The sequence below is a fragment of the Meles meles genome, chromosome 5 (assembly GCF_922984935.1).
Source record: "Meles meles chromosome 5, mMelMel3.1 paternal haplotype, whole genome shotgun sequence".
NCBI classification, from domain to species: domain Eukaryota; kingdom Metazoa; phylum Chordata; class Mammalia; order Carnivora; family Mustelidae; genus Meles; species Meles meles.
The window spans coordinates 74,425,596-74,447,103 of NC_060070.1; the positions used below are offsets into that span (position 1 = coordinate 74,425,596).

The 21,508-nt window shown below is 35.0% G+C and overlaps 1 protein-coding gene across 11 annotated transcripts in view; it reads left to right on the plus strand.

Annotated features, from left to right (window-relative positions):
- PTPRK (protein tyrosine phosphatase receptor type K) overlaps positions 1-21,508 on the plus strand; it is a 567,969-nt gene that overhangs the window by 429,623 nt on the left and 116,838 nt on the right. For all 11 annotated transcript variants that reach the window (XM_046004511.1, XM_046004500.1, XM_046004501.1 and 8 more), the window contains exons 8-10: positions 9,842-10,144; positions 16,042-16,151; positions 17,367-17,568. In XM_046004511.1, coding sequence (XP_045860467.1) covers positions 9,842-10,144; positions 16,042-16,151; positions 17,367-17,568 — 615 coding nt within the window. The remainder of the gene's footprint in view (positions 1-9,841; positions 10,145-16,041; positions 16,152-17,366; positions 17,569-21,508) is intronic.

Genomic DNA, 21,508 nt, shown 5'->3' on the forward strand with positions numbered 1-21,508 from the left:
CTATCTAGAACCACTTATTAAATCATCTTGCTGTTGAGAGGTGACTCAAAGTCAACATGTTCTGTCTGTTCGTTGCCTTTATTTTTCTTAACCTTTAGAGAATTATTAAGGAATTCTTCATATTGTCCTATCAAGTTAGGTTAAATATTTGACACAAAAATTGTTACAGACATAAAGCCCAGGCTTGATCTGTTTAGAATTTAAGTAAGGGCAGTGATATGTGAACTTCTTTGTTTACTTGCTAATTGTATGATCCTGGCTATAGATTTGATATGTCAATTTTCTGTCCTGTCTTTATTTTTTCTTGATTTTTATGTGGCCACTTTCACTGTTACAACAAGGAAGTAGGTAAGCAATATGAGGAAAAAAGGAATGGGAAAAGTTAGTAAAATTGGCTGATGAACATTTGGCAGGGAAAACAAAGAAAATCTAATAAAACTGACATTTCTCATCACATATTTTTTCCAATTTAAGGGTTAGTATTTTCCTAGGATTTATTGGAAATGAATGAATGGAAGGGGGCTCGATGCCGATTTGGTTGCATATTTGTCCACAGGGCAGTTAATAAAAGGAGTTGAGATTCATCAGCTAAAGAATAGAATGGGAAAGGACTAAATTTTGCTTGAAGTTCTAATTTCTTTACCTGCTTCTTAATGTAGACTCCCCCAACCCTGTTTTCCAAGTATATCACAAATGGCCTTACCTTACAACCCTTTTAATTCTTTTTAATACCTTACAACCCATTTATTATCATGAATGGCCTTACCTTATAACCCTTTTAATTCCAGGGGTGCCTAGGTGGCTCAGTCAATTAAGCGTCCGACTCTTTATTTTTTTTTTTTTAGCTCAGGTCATGATTGTAAGGTCGTGAGATGGAGCCTGTGTTTCAGGTCATGACTGTAAGGTTGTGAGATGGACCCTGTATTGGGCTCTGTGCTGGGCATGGAGCCTGCTTAAGATACTCTCTCTCTCTCTCTCCCTCCCTCTCTGCCCCTCCCCCCCGCATGTGCATGCATTCTCTCATAAACAAACAAACAAACCTTTTCATTCCACTGCTGGTGTCCTCAGTCCTTATGTCACAGATTTCACCCAGTCTGAACCCCCCCCCGACTGATGACTCAGGGTCTAAAGAGTTGGATTAGGGTATATACTGAACACAGATTTCAAAAAGTAGAATGATCTAGAGAGTTTGACTTCTTTTTTGTTTTTCTTTTTTTTACCAACTTAACTTTGAACTGTTCATGGCTCACCAATTTCCAACCCAAAGTTACCTCTATCCCTACTGAAGTCACACTACTTCTTCTCCCCTAACACACTGCAATCTTTGGATTTCTCTACCACTCCTGCCCTTGATATGACCTCCAAATTAAGTTTTCTGAAGTAATTAATTCATTATATCAATTTTCTGCCCACTCAGTGACTCTCCGTAGCCTTTTATTTTATTTCCTTTTAAAGATTTTATTTATTTATTTGACAGATCACAAGTAGGCAGATAGGCGGGGTTGGTGGGGACCAGGCTCCCCACCGAGCAGAGAGCCCCATGCAGGGATCAATCCCAGGGCCTTGGAATCATGACCTAAGCCGAAGCCAGAGGCTTTAACCCATCGAGCCTCCTCGCCACCCCATCTCTGTAACCTTTTAGATCAAGTGTAATCTCTTACCATGCCATCCAACATATTCCCCATCTTTTCCCAATCAGTTTTTCCTACATAATCTCCTACTAGATAACTTGTTCAGCAACCAAACAGGATTTGCATTTATTTTCCCTCTCTTTTTGTATTATTTACCCAAACTATGCCTATGGATTGTCTTGCCTTATCCATTGAAATCTAATGCTGCCAGATGTCTCCTCCATTTGACAGGAGGAAATTCTTTCTCCCTTTTGAATTCCTATAGTATTTTATTCTATTCATATACCACTTACGTCATATTGTTTTAATTATTTATCTTTTTTTTCTTAGCTAACATCTTTGCTAAATCATGGTGAGCTCCTTGAGGCCCATTATTGTTTTTTTCACTTTAACATGCTCCACAGTATCTAATATCATCAACTTTATGTAAGAGGCAATCTGTTTTTATTATATAACAGGTGAATGACTTATACAAAATATTTTAATGTCCTTTGCTGCATGAAGGCTACTCCATTGCTGTATTTCTTCCCAAGTTTCTGCCAAAATTTTGCCCCACGACTTTCTTCGATTTCTTGTTTCTGTCCCGAATTTCTTTTACCAGAAATGTAAAAGAGAGACAAGGAAAGAGAACTGTTTTATAAAATCACATGTATGGGAATACCTAATAGGGGTTTAAAAATGGAAAGTAAAAAATTGGGAAGAAAGAACATTTAATAAATTTCAGAACACTCGACGGCATTAATGAATGCGAACTCCATTGTTTTATCATCATTATGGTTACTTAGGTTGTTTGTTATAGATGGTATTTCCTGTGATGCCCCTGTGTGCCATTCACCATGCTAGGTCATTTTTTTTTTCAATTATTTAGTCCTCAAAACAGCACTTGTACCCAGCTTATATATAACATAGTTAGTTTTCAGAAATATCCTTCTACCTCAGGTTATTCTATGACTATTTATTTCAATTTAGAAAATGAAAAATTTCATGTATTCATATGTCAGAAATAAAAAGAAGTTATTGGTAAGGCACAAGAATAATGGACCATTGTGAAGACTTCAGATAATTTTATTGTTGAATTCTTTGATAGAATTTTCTCTGAATTAATGTCATAGTAGTAGAACATTCTCGAGTCTCTGCTATTTATACTCTAATATAAAAATTCATCTGTATGTAGTCAGCTCCCCCATTCAGACCTAGTTGAATTTGGAGGAATGGCATAGCAGAGTGCCCATCGTATGGACAGTATATGTATATAAATGTACATCACAAATACGTGTGTGTGTAGCTGAAAAGGTCCCTCCTCAATAAAAACTGGGGAATAAAGGGCACAAGCCAATTATGAGAAAATGTAATTAGACAGTGATGTCCTCTGAGTTATTACAGATGCCATAGAGCTCAAAATAATTGAGTTTTGTGCTCTGTGTGTGTGTTTACTTTGTTGAATGCGTGTTTCTGAATATTACACTAGGTGAAAGGTGAAAGTAAAATTATGTTTTAAGTCACTATTTTAGTAATAACAGTGCAGTTCGCAGCATTTATTAAGCAGCTATGAAAAAATACAGATGTAAAAACACTATATTGACCTTGTAGAATGAATCTCTGTCTCTTAGAAAACTATTTCTTTCCACAAGTCTTTGTGTTTTTGTATACCAGTTAATAAAATACTACTGAAATTATGGTAGTGGTTTATTCACAAATGTATAAGTTTATAAAGCTACCCTCCCCTAATTTTAAATGAGAATTTAAAAAATTTGACTTATATGAGGGTCAAAGTGAGCAGCACTTAATACACCAAAGCAAAATTCTTACTGTCAGATTTGAACCCTTGGTATTTTTTTACATACTACATAATAGAATTTTTGCCGATTCATATAAATACTAAATATCCTCAAATAATTGAGGATGTAGAGCTGTTTTTTTCTCCAGTGTATAAACTATGAGCATTTATCTATCTACGTATTTATTTACTGAATATGAGATTAAGAAAGTAAAGTGTAGTGAGTTGCTTCTGCTGTTTTTTTTTCTTTCTTCAACTTTCAATTTAAATTCTAGTTAGTATATAGTGTAATATTGATTTCAGGAGTAGAATTTAGTGGTTCATCACTTATATACAACACCGAGTGCTCATCATAACAAGTACCCTACTTAATACCCATCACCCATGCAGCCCTTTCCCCCGCATCAACCCTCAGTTTATTGTCTGTCTTTAAGAATCTCTTTTGGTTTGTTTCCCTCTCTTCCCTCCCCCTTCCTATCTGTTCATCTTTTTTTGTATCTTAAATTCCACATATGAGTGGAATCATACAGTATTTGTCTTTCTCTGACTGACTTTGGTTAGCATGATATATTCTAGCTCCCTCCACATTGTTACAAATGGCAAGATTTCATTATTTTTTATGGCCAAGTAATATTCCATTGTAGATCCATATAAACGTGTATACACACACACACCACATCTTTGTCCACTCATCAGTCGATGGACCTTTGGGCTCTTTCCATAATTTGGCTATAGTTGATAATGCTGCTATAAATATTGGGGTACATGCTTCCCTTCAAATCTCTATTTTTGTATCCTTTGGGTAAATACCTAGTAGTGCAATTACTGGATCAAAGGGTAGTTCTAGTTTTAACTTTTTGAAGAACCTCCACACTATTTTCCAGAGTGGCTGCACCAGTTTGCATTCCCACCAACAGTGCAAGAGGGTTCTCCTTTCTCCACATCCTAACCAACATTTGTTTCCTGGCTTGTTAATTTCAGCCATTCTGACTAGTGTGAGATGGTATCTCATTGTGGTTTTGACTTGTATTTCCCTGATGCCAAGTGATGTTGAGCATCTTTTCATGTGTCTGTTAGCCATTTGGACATTCCTCTTTGGAAAAATATCTATTCATGTCTTCTGGCATTTCTCAACTTGATTATTTGTTTTTTTAGTATAGAGTTTGATGAGTTCTTTGTAGATTATGGATACTGACCCTTTATCAGATATGTCATTTGAAACTATCTTCTACCATTCGATACACTGCGTTTTAGTTTTGTTGATTATTTTCTTTGCTGTGCATAAGAATTTTATCTTGATGAAGTCCTAATAGTTCATTTTTGCTTTTCTTTCTCTTGCTGCCAAGTAGCTTCTGCTTTTGACATTGAGTCCCTCCATGTGGATACATTTGCATCTGGACTTATTCTTCCAGGCCTAAAGAAATGTCAAGTTTGTGCATACTTTGCCTTAGCTCTAGGGTTATTCAGAGCTTCTTCAAGCAGTTCCAATAGCAATTCAGCTGGAGCAGAATTAAATAGCACATACATTCCCTGTTTTCAGTGCTCTATAGAGGGGTTTTATAGAGGAAGCCAGAATGCAAAAAGAAATTGGATATAATCAGATTAGTTAGAAGAACATTTCTACTTATTTCTATAATTTACTTAAATCTATAAATAGGAAAATTAATTATCTGATTATTTTATGATTAGCTTAGGAGAAAATGTTGAAATGTATAGTCAGTAATATAACAAGAAGATTTAAGATTTACTTCTTAAGGCTCTCAGTCCAGAAAGTGTTAGTTTCCTTTTTCCTTACTACTTTTCATTTCTACTTTTTTCACGTTCACATGTCTACTTTATTTTTTAATTTATTATTTTTTCTAGTTTTTTTCTTTTTTTTTAATCATGGTAAGTGTATTCTTTAATCCCTATCCTCTATTTCCCCCATCCCCCTACCCACCTCTCTTCTGGTAATCATCAATTTGTTCTCTGTGGTTAAGAGGCTGTTTTCTGGTTTGTCTCTCTCTCTTTTATTTTTCCTTTTGCTCATTTGTTTCTTAAATTCCCCATATGAGTGAGATCATATGATATTTGTCTTTCTCTGACTTATTTTGCTTAGCATTATACTCCTTACGTCTATCCCTCTTGTTGCAAATGACAAATTTTCATTATTTCCTTTTTTAACATTAATTCCAGTGTATTTTTAAAAAATATTTTATTTATTTATTTGTCAAAGAGAGAGAGCACAAAACAGGGGGAGCAGCAGGCAGAGAGAAAGGAGCAGACTTCCCGCCAAGCAGGGAGCCTGATGTGGGACTCAGTCCCAGGATCCTGGGATCATGACTTGAGCCAAAGGCAGATGCTTAATCGACTGAACCACCCAGGCATCCCAGATTTCGTTATTTCTTAATGATGAACAATTCTATACATATATATACACACCACATCTTCCTTATCCACTCAGCAGTTGATGGGGTGTGGGCTGTTTCCATAATTTGGCTATTGTAGGTGCTGCTATAAACATCAGGTTGCATGTATTACTTCAAATTAATATTTTTGTATTCTTTGGGTAAATACCTAGTAGTGCAATTGATGCATTGTGGGGTAGTTCTTATTTTTAATCTTTTGGAGAACCTCCATACTGTTTTCCACAGCGGCTGCACCAGTTTGCATTCCCACCAACAGCACACAAGGTTTCCTTTTTCTCTGCATCCTCACACCAACCTGTGTTGTTTCTTGTGTTTTTGATTTTAGCCATTCTGACAGGCGTGACAGGTTTTCTGACAGGTTTTCGTTTTCTTTGAACAGACCTCTACATTTGCTGTTCAGAACCATGGTGTCACTATGATGACTGTACCCTAAAGTCATCTGTAAACTTTAGATTATTACTAGGAATATCTGCTGTTTTTGTTTCTTTGTTGGTTTCTTGTCTCGTTGTCTCTACTCATTTCATAATTTACTTATGTAATTTTCCCCCACTTTCTTCGATGAAGTTAGGTCATACATTTCTAACACAGTAACATTTTTTTAAATTTACTTTTTATCTCCCATACTCCAATTGTAGCAAACATCAGTCTGTTCTCTGCATCTATGAACTTCATTCATTTTTCTTTCTTTTCTATTTTTTTTATTGTTTTAGACTCCCCATATAAGAGAAATCATATAGTATTTGTCTTTTTCTGCCTGGCATTTCACTTATGATACCCTCGAGGCCCATTCATGCTACCACAAATGGCAAGATTTCATTATTGTTATGACTGAATAATACTTCACTGTTTTTAAATGTACAAACACATGCACACTTTGTTTCCGTATCTTGGTTTTATAAATAATGTGCAGTAAATGTAGGGGTACATATGTCTTCCAAGTTACTGTTTGTTTTTTTTTAAAGATTTTATTTATTTATTTGACAGAGCGAGAGATCACAAGTAGGCAGAGAGGCAGGCAGAGAGAGAGGAGGAAGCAGGCTCCCTGCGGAGCAGAGACCCCGATGCGGGGCTCGATCCCAGGACCCTGAGATCATGACCTGAGCTGAAGGCAGCGGCTTAATCCACTGAGCCACCCAGGCGCCCCCCAAGTTAGTGTTTTATTTTATTTGTATAAGTACCCAGAAGTAGAAATGCTGAATCATAGGGTAATTCTATTTTTTAGTTTTGTGAGAAACCTCCATTCCGTTTTCCATAGTGATTGCATCAGTTTACATTCTCAATAACAGTACTCAAGGGCTGTCTTTTTTCCACATCTTTGCCAACACTTGTTTTTGGGCTTGTTTTGTTTCTGTTTTTGTTTTTGTGTATATTTCCCTAGTGATTAATGATGTTAAACATCTTTTCATGTATCCATTGGCAATCTATATGTCATCTTTGGACAAATGTGTATTCAGATCTGCTGCCCATTTGTAATTAGTTTTTTTTTTTTTTTTTTTTTTTTTTTTTTTTTTTTTTTTTGCTGTTGGGTTATATGAGTTCTTTATGTATTTTGGTTATTAGCCCCTTATCAGATATATGAGGTGTAAATATTTCCTTCCAATGAGTAGATTGTCTTTTCATCTTGTTGATGATTTTCTTTGCTATGTAGAAGCATTTTGTTTAGTATGATGCAGTTCCACTCTCTGTTTTTTCCTTATCTTGCTTTCACTTCTTTGTGTCAGATTCAAAAAATCATCACCAAGACCTGTATTAAGGGGTTTACTGCCTATGTTTTCTTCTAGGAGTTTTATGGTTTCAGGTCTTACATTGAAGTCTAATATATTTTGAGTTAATTTTTGTATATGGTGGAAAATAGTGGTTTAGTTTCATTCTTTTTGTGTGGCTGTCCAGCTTTCCCAACACCTTTTATTAAAGAGATTGTTCTCTCCCCCATTGTATAATCTTGGCTCCTTTGTTGTAAATAATTCCCTCTGTTCCATTGATCTATGTGTCTGTTTTTGTGTCAATACAATACTGTTTTAATTACTGTAACTTTGTAATGTAATTTGAAATCAGGGAGTGTGATGCCTCTAACCTTGGTTCTTCATTCTGAAGATTGCTTTGACTGTTCAGGGTCTTTAATTCCACACAAATATTAGGATTGTTTGTTCTATTTCTTTCAAAAATGCCTTGGAATTTTTTTTAAAAGATTTTTATTTATTTATTTGACAGACAGAGATCACAAGTAGGCAGAGAAACAGGCAGAGAAAAAGGAGAAAGCAGGCTCCCTGCTGAGCAGAGAGCCCGATGCGGGGCTCCATCCCAGGACCCTGAGATCATGACCTGAGCCGAAGGCAGAGGCTTCACTCACTGAGCCACCCAGGCGCCCCAATCTTTCTTTCTTAGTCTAGACTTTTGTCACAATGGATGGCCTAATGCGAACATGACCTCTGAATTCTATCAGGTTGCTGCCATTAGGCAGTAAAATTAGTTTCTCTGGGAATTTTAAGATGATGCTCTCTAAAACTGCCCTTCATCTTGGTGGTCAGTGGTGCCAAAGAACGTGTTTTCACTAAACTGTAGACTGAAGTTTGTGTCATGACCTCACTCTTGTGCCTCGTGGGGAAATGTGAGCATAGAGCTAGACATATAAAGAGGTTTTTTTGTTTTTTTGTTTTTTTTTTAATGATTAGAAAGCCACATCTTTCTTCCAACCTACTTACAGTGCTTAATGTAAACCACATAAAACAAAAGTGATAAAATAAGGAGACTGGATACTGTGAGTAATCAGAAGACTGGCACAGAGCATTTAAAACCCAAGCATTGGATTCTACCATGGATTAATTTGCATGTATATGTATGTATTTTTGTAGTTTTGAGGTTTTAAATGGCCACCAGAGTGTATTTCAGATGACACATAAAATACATTGAACTAGAATCCCAGTTTGGGCTTGCCATCTGTGTACCATGCTGATTATTTTTACAGAACTGAGATTTTAACCTCAAAAATGAAAATTTGTAAAAAACACTCAAATTGGGTTTTTTGTATTATTTATTTTCCTTCTTTTTTTGTCTACTTACTCCCATTTATCAAGGGCATTGACTGTTCTTAGTGAGTTAAGGGAGGTTCCAAAGTGGCTTTGACCTAGGCCTTCATTTTAATCTCTTTGTTCAATCAACGTATGAAAGCTTATCTGTGTTTTGGTTTGTTTACTGTGTAGACTTTGCCATGGCCATGACTTTCATAGAGTAATTATTTTGATTAAGTTAGACGATTAAAGTTGGTCTTGCATGAGGAAAGAATACACTTGGGAAGCAGTGATGGATGGACTCCAGTCTTCAGAGTGTTTAGTTCTGCCAGCATTTTCCAGTTGAATGGAAATTCACCTCCCAGTTTAGTTTGGGTGACAGTGAATGGACTGTCAGACCTGAGTGTTTCCTAGAAAAAGACAGAAAGAGATCAAGAAGGATCGATGACAATGCGAATATCCACATGTGTTCTTGCAATTTTTCTCAGATATTTTTCTGCTTTGATGAACAACATCATTACTGAAATAATAAATGTTAATTAATATCTGCGTCACTTTTTGGTAAATGGTAGTTTAGTATTACAATTAGACTAATTAGTATACACCATAGCTGGTGACATGACAAATCATAGAGCAGAACGTGTTGACTCTTATCCATTATGATGTATTAGCTAATTGACTTGCTCAGTAACGACAAGAGAAAAGAGAGACGGGGAATTGGGCAGTAACAACAGCAACTATAAAAAGCATCATGGCCACATTTTCATGGTTTTGTCTTTCTGCCATGTTCCTGAGTACTGTGGATTGTTAACATTTTCCATTTCTTTTCCCATTGGTAAATCATAGCCCCTGACCGAAACCTTCAGAAATAAGATGATGAGTAAATAAAATGAGAATAAAAGATGATTTCCACGTTTTTCTAGGTGTACATCTGCTATGTCATTCTCAGTGTTTGATTTTACCAAGATTATTCATTGTGAAGTTGACAGCCATCTGCATCTTTGATTTATTTTTCAGAACCTATGCGAACTCCAAAGACGTTAAAGATTGCTGAGATACAGGCAAGACGCATTGCTGTGGACTGGGAATCCTTGGGTTATAACATTACTCGTTGCCACACTTTTAATGTCACTATCTGCTACCATTACTTCCGTGGTCACAACGAGAGCAAGGCAGACTGTTTGGACATGGACCCCAAAGCCCCTCAGCATGTTGTGAACCATCTGCCACCTTATACAAATGTCAGCCTCAAGATGATCCTAACCAATCCAGAAGGGAGGAAGGAGAGTGAAGAGACGATTATTCAAACTGATGAAGATGGTATGTTCATATTTCGTTATTTTAAAAAGGGAGAATCGTATAATCAGATTATGTCATTGCTTACAGTTTTCTCTAGGGTCACCAAAATTGAATTGGATTCCAAAATCTGCTAAATACTCTTAATGAGTTTAACTTTGAAAAGAGTTTGCCTTTAACTAAAAAGCTTAATGTTCTTCAGAGTAGCATCAAACACTAGATGAAATGTACCTCTACTGTTTTCTGTTTTTATATGTTAGAGAAATAACAACTACACTAAAGTTTAAATAAAGTTTTTCCTATCAAATATACAAAAATAATTCTCACTATTCATGGCATTACATCATTTACCTATTGGTGAAATGCACTTGGTTAAAATTTAGGTTTTTACATTTTACAAACCAATAATAGCAGCTTTCATTTTCCTTAACATTTGAAAACAGCATCGTTTGCCTTTCCACTCATTTTTAGATGGTTTCATGTAAGTTTAAATGTAAAAGAAGATTGATATTCATATATTTAAATCCCAATAAATGCCCTTATCAGAATTCGGCAAGCTGTCATCTTTTATCCATTTTATTACCACCCAAGGAATTTAATTATGTAATGTCCAATGTCTATTTGTGTCACTTCAGAATTATTAATAGGAACAAACATTTATATTAATATTATAATTTACCCAAACCTGCTATAGCATTATAGTTTGTCATTAGTGTGAATAAGTACATTTCTTGATTGAACAGAAATGTGCCATGTACCCAAAAGTTGTACAAATGATGATACTCTGATAATAACAATAATGTATTATTTCAATATTAGACATTTCGTTTTCAAAATTTACCATTATGAAAGGAAGCATGAAGGGAAAAAAAGAAAAAACATGACCTCTTTAGTGAATGGAGGCAAAGCTGAACCCTGGGAGTCAGGAACCCTGAGTTTTCGGTCCTGGCAGTAATAATTCTGTCACCTTACCCAATCTGTTTACTCCTCTAGATTTCCATTCCTCATCTTTATATGGGAAGTTTAAGTAAGCTATCTCTCAGGTTCCATCCCCTTCTGAATTTCTCCTTGAATAGCCTGTCAGTAGGGCCACATTTTTGTTTGGATTTCAGAAAACAGGATGTATTTCATACCCAGGTGTTTTCATTTCCCTCAAGTCCGGAACTTTAGGCACAGATATATATTTGGATGACTATCGAGTATGAGATTGCCTTAAGATAGGTCAATATACCACAGTTTCTAGAAGTTTTTCCATATCACTTCAAGCTCTCTCACTCTGAAAAGTAGAAATGACCCAGATTTGTTCTGTTATTTTTGTTGTTAAAAGGGAAGTGAGAACTTTTCAGCCTCATTTAGCTCAGATTTTGAAGAAAACAATATTGTCCTAAAATTATGCATGGAGTTATTTTCATATTCCTAAAATTTTCAAAGAATAAACCTAAGACTTATTTATGATAAATGCATTTTGTCATGTCTAAGGTAACTAAACATGATTACCTCAACTATCATGTTTGCATTTGCACCTAATCGAAGCCTTAATAATATTTCAAACAACAAAACTTGCTCTTATTAGAGCACTCATAAACACCCACACATACGCAGAACAAACCCCAACACATGATTATATAGGAAAGAATAATTAGCCTAATTGTTTCATAGATGGATGGTAAAAATGGAAAGTCTAAGATTCAAAAGCTCTGAGAACTCTCTATTTCAGTTCATAAAGTGGGATAAATACTAAAATGTCTGTATTACTCTAGACATTTTGTAAGCCATGTTTTTAGTAATAAGAATGTACTTTATTACCTACCCTTAAAATTTTAAAAACTTGGTTTCTTAATTATTTTATTTATTTTTTTATTTTTTTAAAGATTTTATTTATTTATTTGACAGAGACAAAGCGAGAGAGGGAACACAAGCAGGGGGAGTGGCAGAGGGAGAAGCAGGCTTCTCATGAAGCAGGGAGCCCAATGTGCTTCATCCCAGGACCCTGGGATCATGACCTGAGCTGAAGGCAGAAGCTTAACCAACTGAGCCACCCAGGCACCCCTTAATTGATCATTTTAGACTCAGTTACATTTGTACTTTTTCTGCCAATCACTCTCTAATGATATAATTCATTTTGGTGGTATACTTTGGCATGGCTTTTAGTTTGCCTTTCTTTCCCATAAACCAAAGAATGCAGTCAGGCTCATATAACTTTTTCATATTTCATGAAATTTTTAAATGTCTTTTTGGGTGCACCTACAACTAGATTAATAATCAGGAAATGAATTGCTATGAAATCTTAAATTATGTCCTAAATCCATCAACTTCATGACTGTGCTATTTTATATAAAAACAGTTTTGTAAGATCAAATTAACGATTAACAATTCAATATTGTTTCTTATTCTAGTTTTATTTTAAGGTATGTTTTGAAGAACTTTTTTACTGGCTGTAAGGATATTGAGTTGCATGTTATTTCATAGCATGATCACAAAGTAATTCTTTCTACTGTGAGAATTTTTTTTCTTCTCCTTTGTTTTATGTAAAAAACTAAATGACTGCAGTACAAACTTTGTATATTTCTAAGTAACTCAGTCTTAAGATCTGCTCACACGAGCTCCAGTTTCTAAATAGAATACTTGATATGACTCAGTGTTCCTGAGAGGAGGGACAGAATATCTAAATCATAATCTATTGTTGCAAAGATCGATGGGTTATGATGATCTAATTAAGTCAGTCTTACTAAATTATTGCTGCCCTATATACATAGAAAAAGAATAAATTATCAACCATCTAATAAAAGAATATAATTTCATGAAAAGAATTCTAGGGACATCCATAAATCATGAGAGCAAAGCTAAAATGATTTCCCACCAGAACCCTAAGGTAGAATTTATATTTAATTTATTGCATACATTTTTTAATGCATGGGTAGAATTTTTTGTATGAGACTTTGTTTCCATTTTTTATCCTAGCATTTACAAAAATCAATATTATGAAGTTAGCTCAGCAGAAAACCCTGGTTTGAGGACACTTTTTGCTAATACAGAGCTATTTTTAAATGTACATTTATTATATTTAATAAATATAATATAATCTTGCCCCACCCACATTTCATTTTTCCTCTCTTCCATTTTGAGAGTTATATTTTAAAGGACTTTCTTATACACACACACACACACACACACACACACACACAAATAGCTGAAACAGCTCTCAAATAAATCGCAGGCAGGGGAATGAAAGTCAACATTCTGCTTCCATTAAAAGTTGTTGATGTGGAAATGTGAAGTGACATTCCCTGCAATACGAAGACGGCTGTGATGATGGTCTTAGTAACTTCATGTTGTATTTACACAAATCAAAAGTATATAGAGACATTATATATAGACATTGTACTCCTTCACAGTTGGAGAATTATTAAATATAATTTATCTGTGCCCAGTCCCCCGCCCCACCTGTTTATGTGTGTTTTGTCATTCACTTAAGTGTACTTCTTTCTCTTGTCCACTGTACTAGTCCCGGTGCAAGATCCATAGCATGGTCTATCTTGGCCATAATTTTTCCACAAACTTTTCCCTCTTATAAATAATGACCTGTAGGTACATTAAGTGAATTTTACTGACAAAGTAGAATATGTGTAAGGAGAGTAGAGGGGGGCACCTGGGTGGTTCACTAGCTTAAGTGTCCAACTCTTAATCTCAACTCAGGTCTTGATCTCTGGGTCTTGACATCAGGGTCATGAGTTCACGCCCCATGGGCTCCATGCTGGGGGTGGAGCTGACTTTAAAAAAAAAAAAAAAGGCAGTGGCACCTGGGTGGCTCAGTGGGTTAAGCCTCTGCCTTCAGCTCAGGTCATGATCTCAGGATCATGGAATCAAGCTCCATGTCTGGCTTTGTCTGGCTTCCTGCTCTCTCTCTCTGCCTGCCTCTCTGCCTACTTGTGATCTCTCTCTCTCTGTTAAATAAATAAATCAAATCTTATAAAAAGAAGAAGAAGAAGAGCAGAGAAATACATAAATTCTAGGAAACATACTCTTTAATTCTGCCCCTCTTCCAGTGCAGAATTACGCAAAATTTGTAACTGTCTTTATTTGTAAACAATTTGAAATACATCCACACCACTTTATATATTTGTTAGCCAAATTGTGGTTAATGAACACAGATAGTAATTACAATACCATCAAATAAACATTTTCTCACTAATTGGGGTCTTGCCTTCTCCTTCCTTTAGCAGCTACCATCTATGAAAGTTTTGGAAAGGTGAAGAAATATTTTTCCTTAATTACAATCATAAGCTTGTTTTCACTCTGCTCAAATGACATAACACCTATCACCCTTGTTAGTTACCAAAGAAGGCCCGTGGCAGCTTCCGTAAGTGTCCTGGAGTACACACAGGAGCTGTGATGGCCTCTCTGCTTTGGTCAACTGTATAGGCTCTGCCAATACAGGGGACCTGGGACTTGCAGGAAGTGGATGCCTTTGGTTAAGTGCTCCCTAAACCCTCAGCTGACAGACGCATGTAATTATCTTCTAAAGTTTAGTGCTGGCATCTTTTCTGTTTATGAGTTTCTTTCCTTTATGGTTTTTCTCTTTATGAATTTATTAATGTTCCAAATTACATTGGTTGTCCCAGAGGTCATAGCATCATTCATCGTCTCCTTGTGGTCTGAAATAAATCTTCCTGTTTTGACGTATCATTCAGAATTTCTTGATGCTTCTAGCTACGATGTAGTGCATTTCCTTTGATCCAGTGATTTTTAATTTACTTCAATCCTTACAAAATTGCTGTATACTCTGCAACTATATTTCTAGATAATGCCATGTGTGAAGTTCACTGAGACGTTAGATTAAGGAAAAATATTAATTAAAAGCAGTACTTGCCCAATATTGGGTCAATATTTCAAAAGAAAACACACATTTTAAGCAGAGATGAACAGGATATATATTTAAACATTATCAGAACAAGAAACTGATATTTTTGTGAATAAGTAGTAACTATATATTTAGACAAAGTACATAAAAACAAAGAGCAAAAGCATCTGATGTTTTATATTTTGTCAATAGAAACTGACACATTGTTTATTGCTGCCACTGGGTATTGTCAGTTATATGACATTTGCAAATAAGGACTGGACTGGTATGAAGGTTTCTCAACTCTTGTCATACCTGCGGACACTTCAGAACTAGTTACGCTGATTGTTGAGTTCTAGAGAAGTCTGATGTTGTAAAATGGTTTGATTCTTAGCTTTACAAAAGGGAATTTCATTTAAAAGACTGAAGCAATGATATTTGAACCTATTCGTCTTAAAGTTTTTTTTAAGTTGTAATAATGAATGCTGTCTTTTTTACGTTATAGAAATTTAATAAGAATAGCAATAGAGTCAGATTGACCAATAGTGGGCATTTCAATTCAGTACTCTGTGATTTGGCTTTTTAGTTGAGGAGTATTAATTATTATTATAATTCATTATTTAATGAAATTTGTTTATGGAGACACAGTAGGGGCTTATAATCTTCAGAATATCTTTCAGGGACTATAGCTCTGTTCTTGAAACAAATTACAAATGAGATCTTCATGTTATTAGAGGTATACAACAGAGAAAACTAGACTATACAATTTATTCAGCTCTCTAAGGTGATAGAATATTCTTTTGAATAAAAACAACTTTGGAGTTGTACGTTGTCTGCATTAGAAGCTTATAGATTACTTTAAATTCCTGTTTGTTAAAATCAGAAAACTGGTCACATAGCTTATTTTCTTCTTAAGGACACGATTTTTTATTTTTAATTTGGCTTATATATAAAAATATAACTTATTTTTAATTTGCCTTATATTTTTAATTTGGCTTATATAACTTATATAACTTACAGTATTTACCTTTTCTGTTTCTGACATAAGGATCGTTGTAACCAAAACTGTATATATTTGTAGTGCCTGGCCCCGTACCAGTCAGTTCTCTTCAAGGAACATCTTTTGAAAATAAGATCTTCTTGAACTGGAAAGAACCTCTGGATCCAAATGGGGTCATCACTCAATATGAGGTATTGGGAGAATAAGGAAGTTAATTGAAATGTGGGTTGAAGGGAAAGGAAAAGGAAAAAGAGAAAAAATGAAAAATAAGTAAGTGAGGCTTAGGGGATCAAAGTCATTTTTAGTACTCTGCTGTTTTACTTTACAGATTCCTTGATCCCAAAATTGAGTTTCAAAACAAATATTGGACGGCACCCAGAATTTTCTAATTCTTAAAGTAAATGTATGTTTTTGTAGTTGTTTCAGAGAAGCAGGATAGGCCTTTTTAGTATATGTGCTGCTGAAGCGAGCACCAGGATAGGCCTTTTTGAAGAGACTTACTGATGGTTATAAAGAATGAATTTTTATAAAATTAATATACTCATATTTTATGCTATAATCAGGGGAGGCCATTGAATATCAGTTGTTTCAGAATAAAGGATTCCTACTAAAACAGCAAAATGTATTATAAACCAACTATTCCAGAGCTTCATCTCAATTTTGATTATAAATCATTATCTTGTTTTTAAAGAGGAGAAGCTAAAAGAAAGAAAAGATTATTATAATTGCACAAATGTGTAGTTCTGTTCCTGTATAGGCAATGTTGTTTAGAGCATAAAATGTTTTAATTTCTAGTGGCTACAGAGTGCAGCATGGGAATGGGAATCACTAGGGCAGTCTTATAAACTATGACTCCATTAGCACACTTGCTATAGTGCTATGGCACTGCTATAGCACAGGGTTATTTCTATTTCTATTTCTATTTCTATTTCTATTTATGTGCTATTTATAAATATGTGCTATTTACATGAAATCTGTTAGGTAACTCAGACAAAGTGTGGGATGATATGACTCACAGCAAACATTCATTGAACACTTTCTGTGTTTCCTTTACATTAACATATATGACCGTAAGATTGTGGATGTGTGTGTAACCATAATATTTAAAATATATATATCTTTTGATGGAAGAAAATAGATGCGTATTGGTCAGTCAGATATATTACCTCTAGGTATATCTATGGCTGGCTGGCTGGATGAATGGTTGGATGGACAGATGGACAGACATTAGATATAGAATGACTGTGAAATAACCATATCCAAATAAGAAGGAAACGAAGTTTAAGAAGAATGTGATTCATTCCACAGAGATAACCTTGAATACAACCTTATTTAAAGGAGGTTTATTTAGATTATATCATGACTTATATTGGATGTATAATAGCAAATATATTTCTTTAAAACAGGTCAGCTACAGCAGCATAAGATCATTTGATCCTGCAGTCCCAGTGGCTGGACCTCCCCAGACTGTATCAAATTTATGGAACAGCACACACCATGTCTTTATGCATCTGCATCCTGGAACCACCTACCAGTTCTTGATAAGAGCCAGCACTGTCAAAGGCTTTGGGCCAGCCACAGCCATCAATGTGACCACTAACATCTCAGGTATGCAAAGGAATAAAGTGCAAACAGGATTGGTTTGTAATAACGTGTCCTAGAGAATATGCACTCAAAAGGGTCATCTCACTTATTAAATCTTTAGTATAGCTAGCTATTCCTGATTGAAGTTCATTAAAGAATTATGTGAATATTACTCCTAAACCAATATGACACTGTAAGTTCACAAACTAGAATTTAAATAAAAATTTGAAACAAAGAATTATGTGACTACAGATAACAATTGGTTGTATGTCCAAACCCAAAAACATCTCAGTCACTTTTAATTAACAGGGATCCTTTTAAAAATGTCATTTTATCTTAATTAGAAGTATTAAAAGTTCATTATGAATGCAGACAGACTGATTATATCTTTGAGGAGTTGGTAATTATTATGGTATCAGTACTACTGGAAGCAGATTTTATCAAAAGAATGATAGCAGAGCTTTGATCCACTGTTAGAGTGCCACATACCTATCTTGTCTCTCTTTTCCATTTTCCCTGGCATTCTGATATTTTTAAGCAACATGAGTAATTCTTTCTCTTAGAAATCTCACATAAATTCACCTAAATTTCAGAATGGTAAGGTACAAGAGAACTTAAGCTGATAAACAAATATAGTTAAGTTTCACATTATTTTATGCTCACAATTTCAGTTTGTAATTGACTAGGTTATTTATAGATATGATTTCTCCTTCAGTCAAGTCATCAGTTAAACCTGATTAAATTTGGCCAATAATTAGCATTGTCATATGCCCTAATTCTACTCGAGCTTATGTAATGTTTTATCTTAGTTATTTAAGATTATTAACATAAATATATATTTATAAATGTAATATTTCTATTTGGAAATGTTTTGAATACAAAGCTATTATATTAGCTATTCCAATATGAGCTATTTATCTTATTCAAAAAAAAAAGGATTTTAAAATATCATCCATGATGTTAGAAAATAGCGGTATATTAAAATTGCCAGTTCACTTCCTAATGGAATAATTCTAAATCTCCCGTTTAAAATACTAATTGAATCACTAGAAAATATGACCTGGTAATAGAATTGTACAGTGAAATATGTTTCCCACCCACTAGAATAAGCCGTAGTACTGTATTTGAATAAGATCCTTTAGTAGAGACAGTTACAAAATTACATGAACTTGTAAAACTGAGAACATTGAACAATGGGCATTGTCAAGAACCATATTTTATTATGGTTTAGGAATGGTGTTTTTTATTGAATGAAAAATGTATAATTAAAGACCAGAACACCCATCTAACATTTTCTTTGAATTATTTAACTGCAGTTTTACTTGAATCAACCCATATACATGGGTACTTGATTGGACTTCAAAAGCTTGAGTGTAATCTCTGTACCCTCAGAACATGTAGTAATCAAGCTAAGGCTAATAAAATTTATGGTTAGTGTGGTTCTCAGCATCACTTGAAATTTTAAAGTAATTTATTGTTATTTATCCCTCGAGTACAGAAATTATATCACTCAGCACTTTGAAAACAATTTAAATAAAAGTGAAATCAAGTTATTGGAGGCATGATGCTTGGAAGCATGGTGTGTGTGTGTTTTAATACACATATTATATATATAATCTACATGTATATACATATTTTACATACTTAGTATCTGTTGATTCGACTTCCTAAATAACTCTTCAGATAATTTATCTCTTTCAGATGTCACTGTTTCTTCCTTTCCATCTGGACCATATTTTAAACAGATCATTGAAATAATCTTTCCAAGCACTATCCTTGCCTTCAGACTTAGCTTGCTTCAGTGTATTTTTCTATCAATCTTTGTACAAATATATTGATTTCCAAAATTTTTTCAGAGTCTAATATGTTGTATTTAGTAGGATAAAACCCAAACATCCATGCGTGATTAACATTTGTGCCCCTTAATTTTATAGTTCCTTCCATCCACCACTCCTACCCATGAACCCAAAGTTCCAAGCCTAGTAGACGGCTTGTAGCCATCATAACACAAAGTCTCCTTTCATGGGATCATGTCTTCAAATATTCTCTTTCTCATCTCCTGCATTTTATTTGAGACATTCCTATCCTCATGAGTTTTTACTGCCCTTTTAATATTCAGCTCAAGCATTGTCTAAACCCTCAAGTTTTCTCTGTTCCATTTTTCTTACTCCCAACCCTGGTTTAGACTAGTGGTTCTCCCAAGTGTGGTTCACACTCCAAAAACATCAACATCACCTGAAAAATTTCTAAAAATGCACAGTATCAGACTCCTTGCTGGGCCTAATGAATTAGAAACTCAAGAGGGAAAGGCAGCAATCTGGGGTTTAAGAAACCTTCATGGGCTTCTGATCTCACTAGTTTGAGAACCACTGTTTTAGCAAATGAACTGACTCCTCTTTAAGTCACCTAAAATTTGGCTATAACTTTTTTTGTTGTTTGTTTAAGATTCTCACTCTTGACACCTGGAGGCTCGGTTGGTTAGGCGTTTGCCTTCTGCTTGGGTTATGATCTCAGATTCCTGGGATTGGGCTCCCTACTCAGCATAGAGTCTGCTTCTCCCTCTCCCCCTGCTCCTCCCCCTGCCTGTGCTCTCTGTCTGTCTGTCTGTCTGTGTCTCTCTCTTTCTCAAATAAATAAATATTTAAAAAGAAAACATTTTTTCACTCTTGATAAAATGTGAATCTCTACTTTTAATTCTCGAAATGTCCGAGACCATGCTTTGTCTTTATACTCACAACACTTACAAAAATTTGACACATTGTATATATTCAGTAAATGTTCAATGAGTGAATGAAATACTTTGAAATTTATATTAGATGCCATCTGTTCCCAGTTTCTCTGATAATAGACACGTTTCACTGGTTATGTCCTCCCTGAAAGATCTTTCTACATGGAAATAACCAAAAGCCATTTGAGGTTACTTTTTCACCCAATTCAAGATTAGGGAGCCCTCCCCCCAACCCCAACTATTATCAAATATTTTGAAAATTTATAAGTTTCTACTTTTCAGGAATCTGGCAACTTATGTACTAGTTCATGCGAAATAAATACTACAGTTCCCATTCCCCTCCACCACACTTCCTCGATTGGTTTCTAGTTATTTTTCTTAACTTTGTGCAAGAGCCAATTAAAGAGTTAAGCATTTTTCTTACAAAGTAGAAAAAAAAAGGTAATTATCTTAACTTTGTTGCAGAAGGAACTTCTCATAAAAAAGCAATAGAAGAAATAGGAAACTATCAATAAAATCCTGTATAATTAAATACTTTTCTGCCTCAATAGAAACAAAATTTAAAAACAAGTAGCAAATGGGATTTTTTAACAGCTCTGAGAAAGGTTTAAGGTAAATAACGTAGGGAATGTTTACAAATCAGTATTAGAAAAGTTCAAATCTGTAAAAATAAGTTTATAGGCCCCAATATCAAAAATATCTGCAGCTGTGATTACATTTCAAATTAAAACTGGAGTCTCCACTTTAATTTTAATCTTTATTTCCTAAGGAGGGGTGGGGTGGGAGGACAGCAGCAGGACCTCACATATTCCACAACCTTTACATGGTACCCAGCACTGCCTCACCATGGAGCCTCAGGCTCACTTCCTACCCTCTCTGCCTCCTCTTCTCCCTGTGCATTCCTTAACCAGGACTCCCCAGAGTCAACGCTGTTCACCTCCCATCCTGTCTATGCTGATTTCAGGGTCTCAGGAAACCAGAAGCCAAAGCACCGTCACAAAATGTTTGGCGTGTGTGTGTGTCCAAGTTGCCAGATGACAATTTGAATTTCAACAAAAAATCGTGGCTTCATATTTTCTGCTGCTTTACGTTCCCAGGGTTAACATTCATTAATAATGTTGTTCTATAGACAGAAGTACATTTTAGAAAATTAACATGAAATTGGTTTCCCCCCATTCCAGATCATTCATTCATCCTGAACCGTGATATAATTCCGTTACTTGACAGAAACTTTTT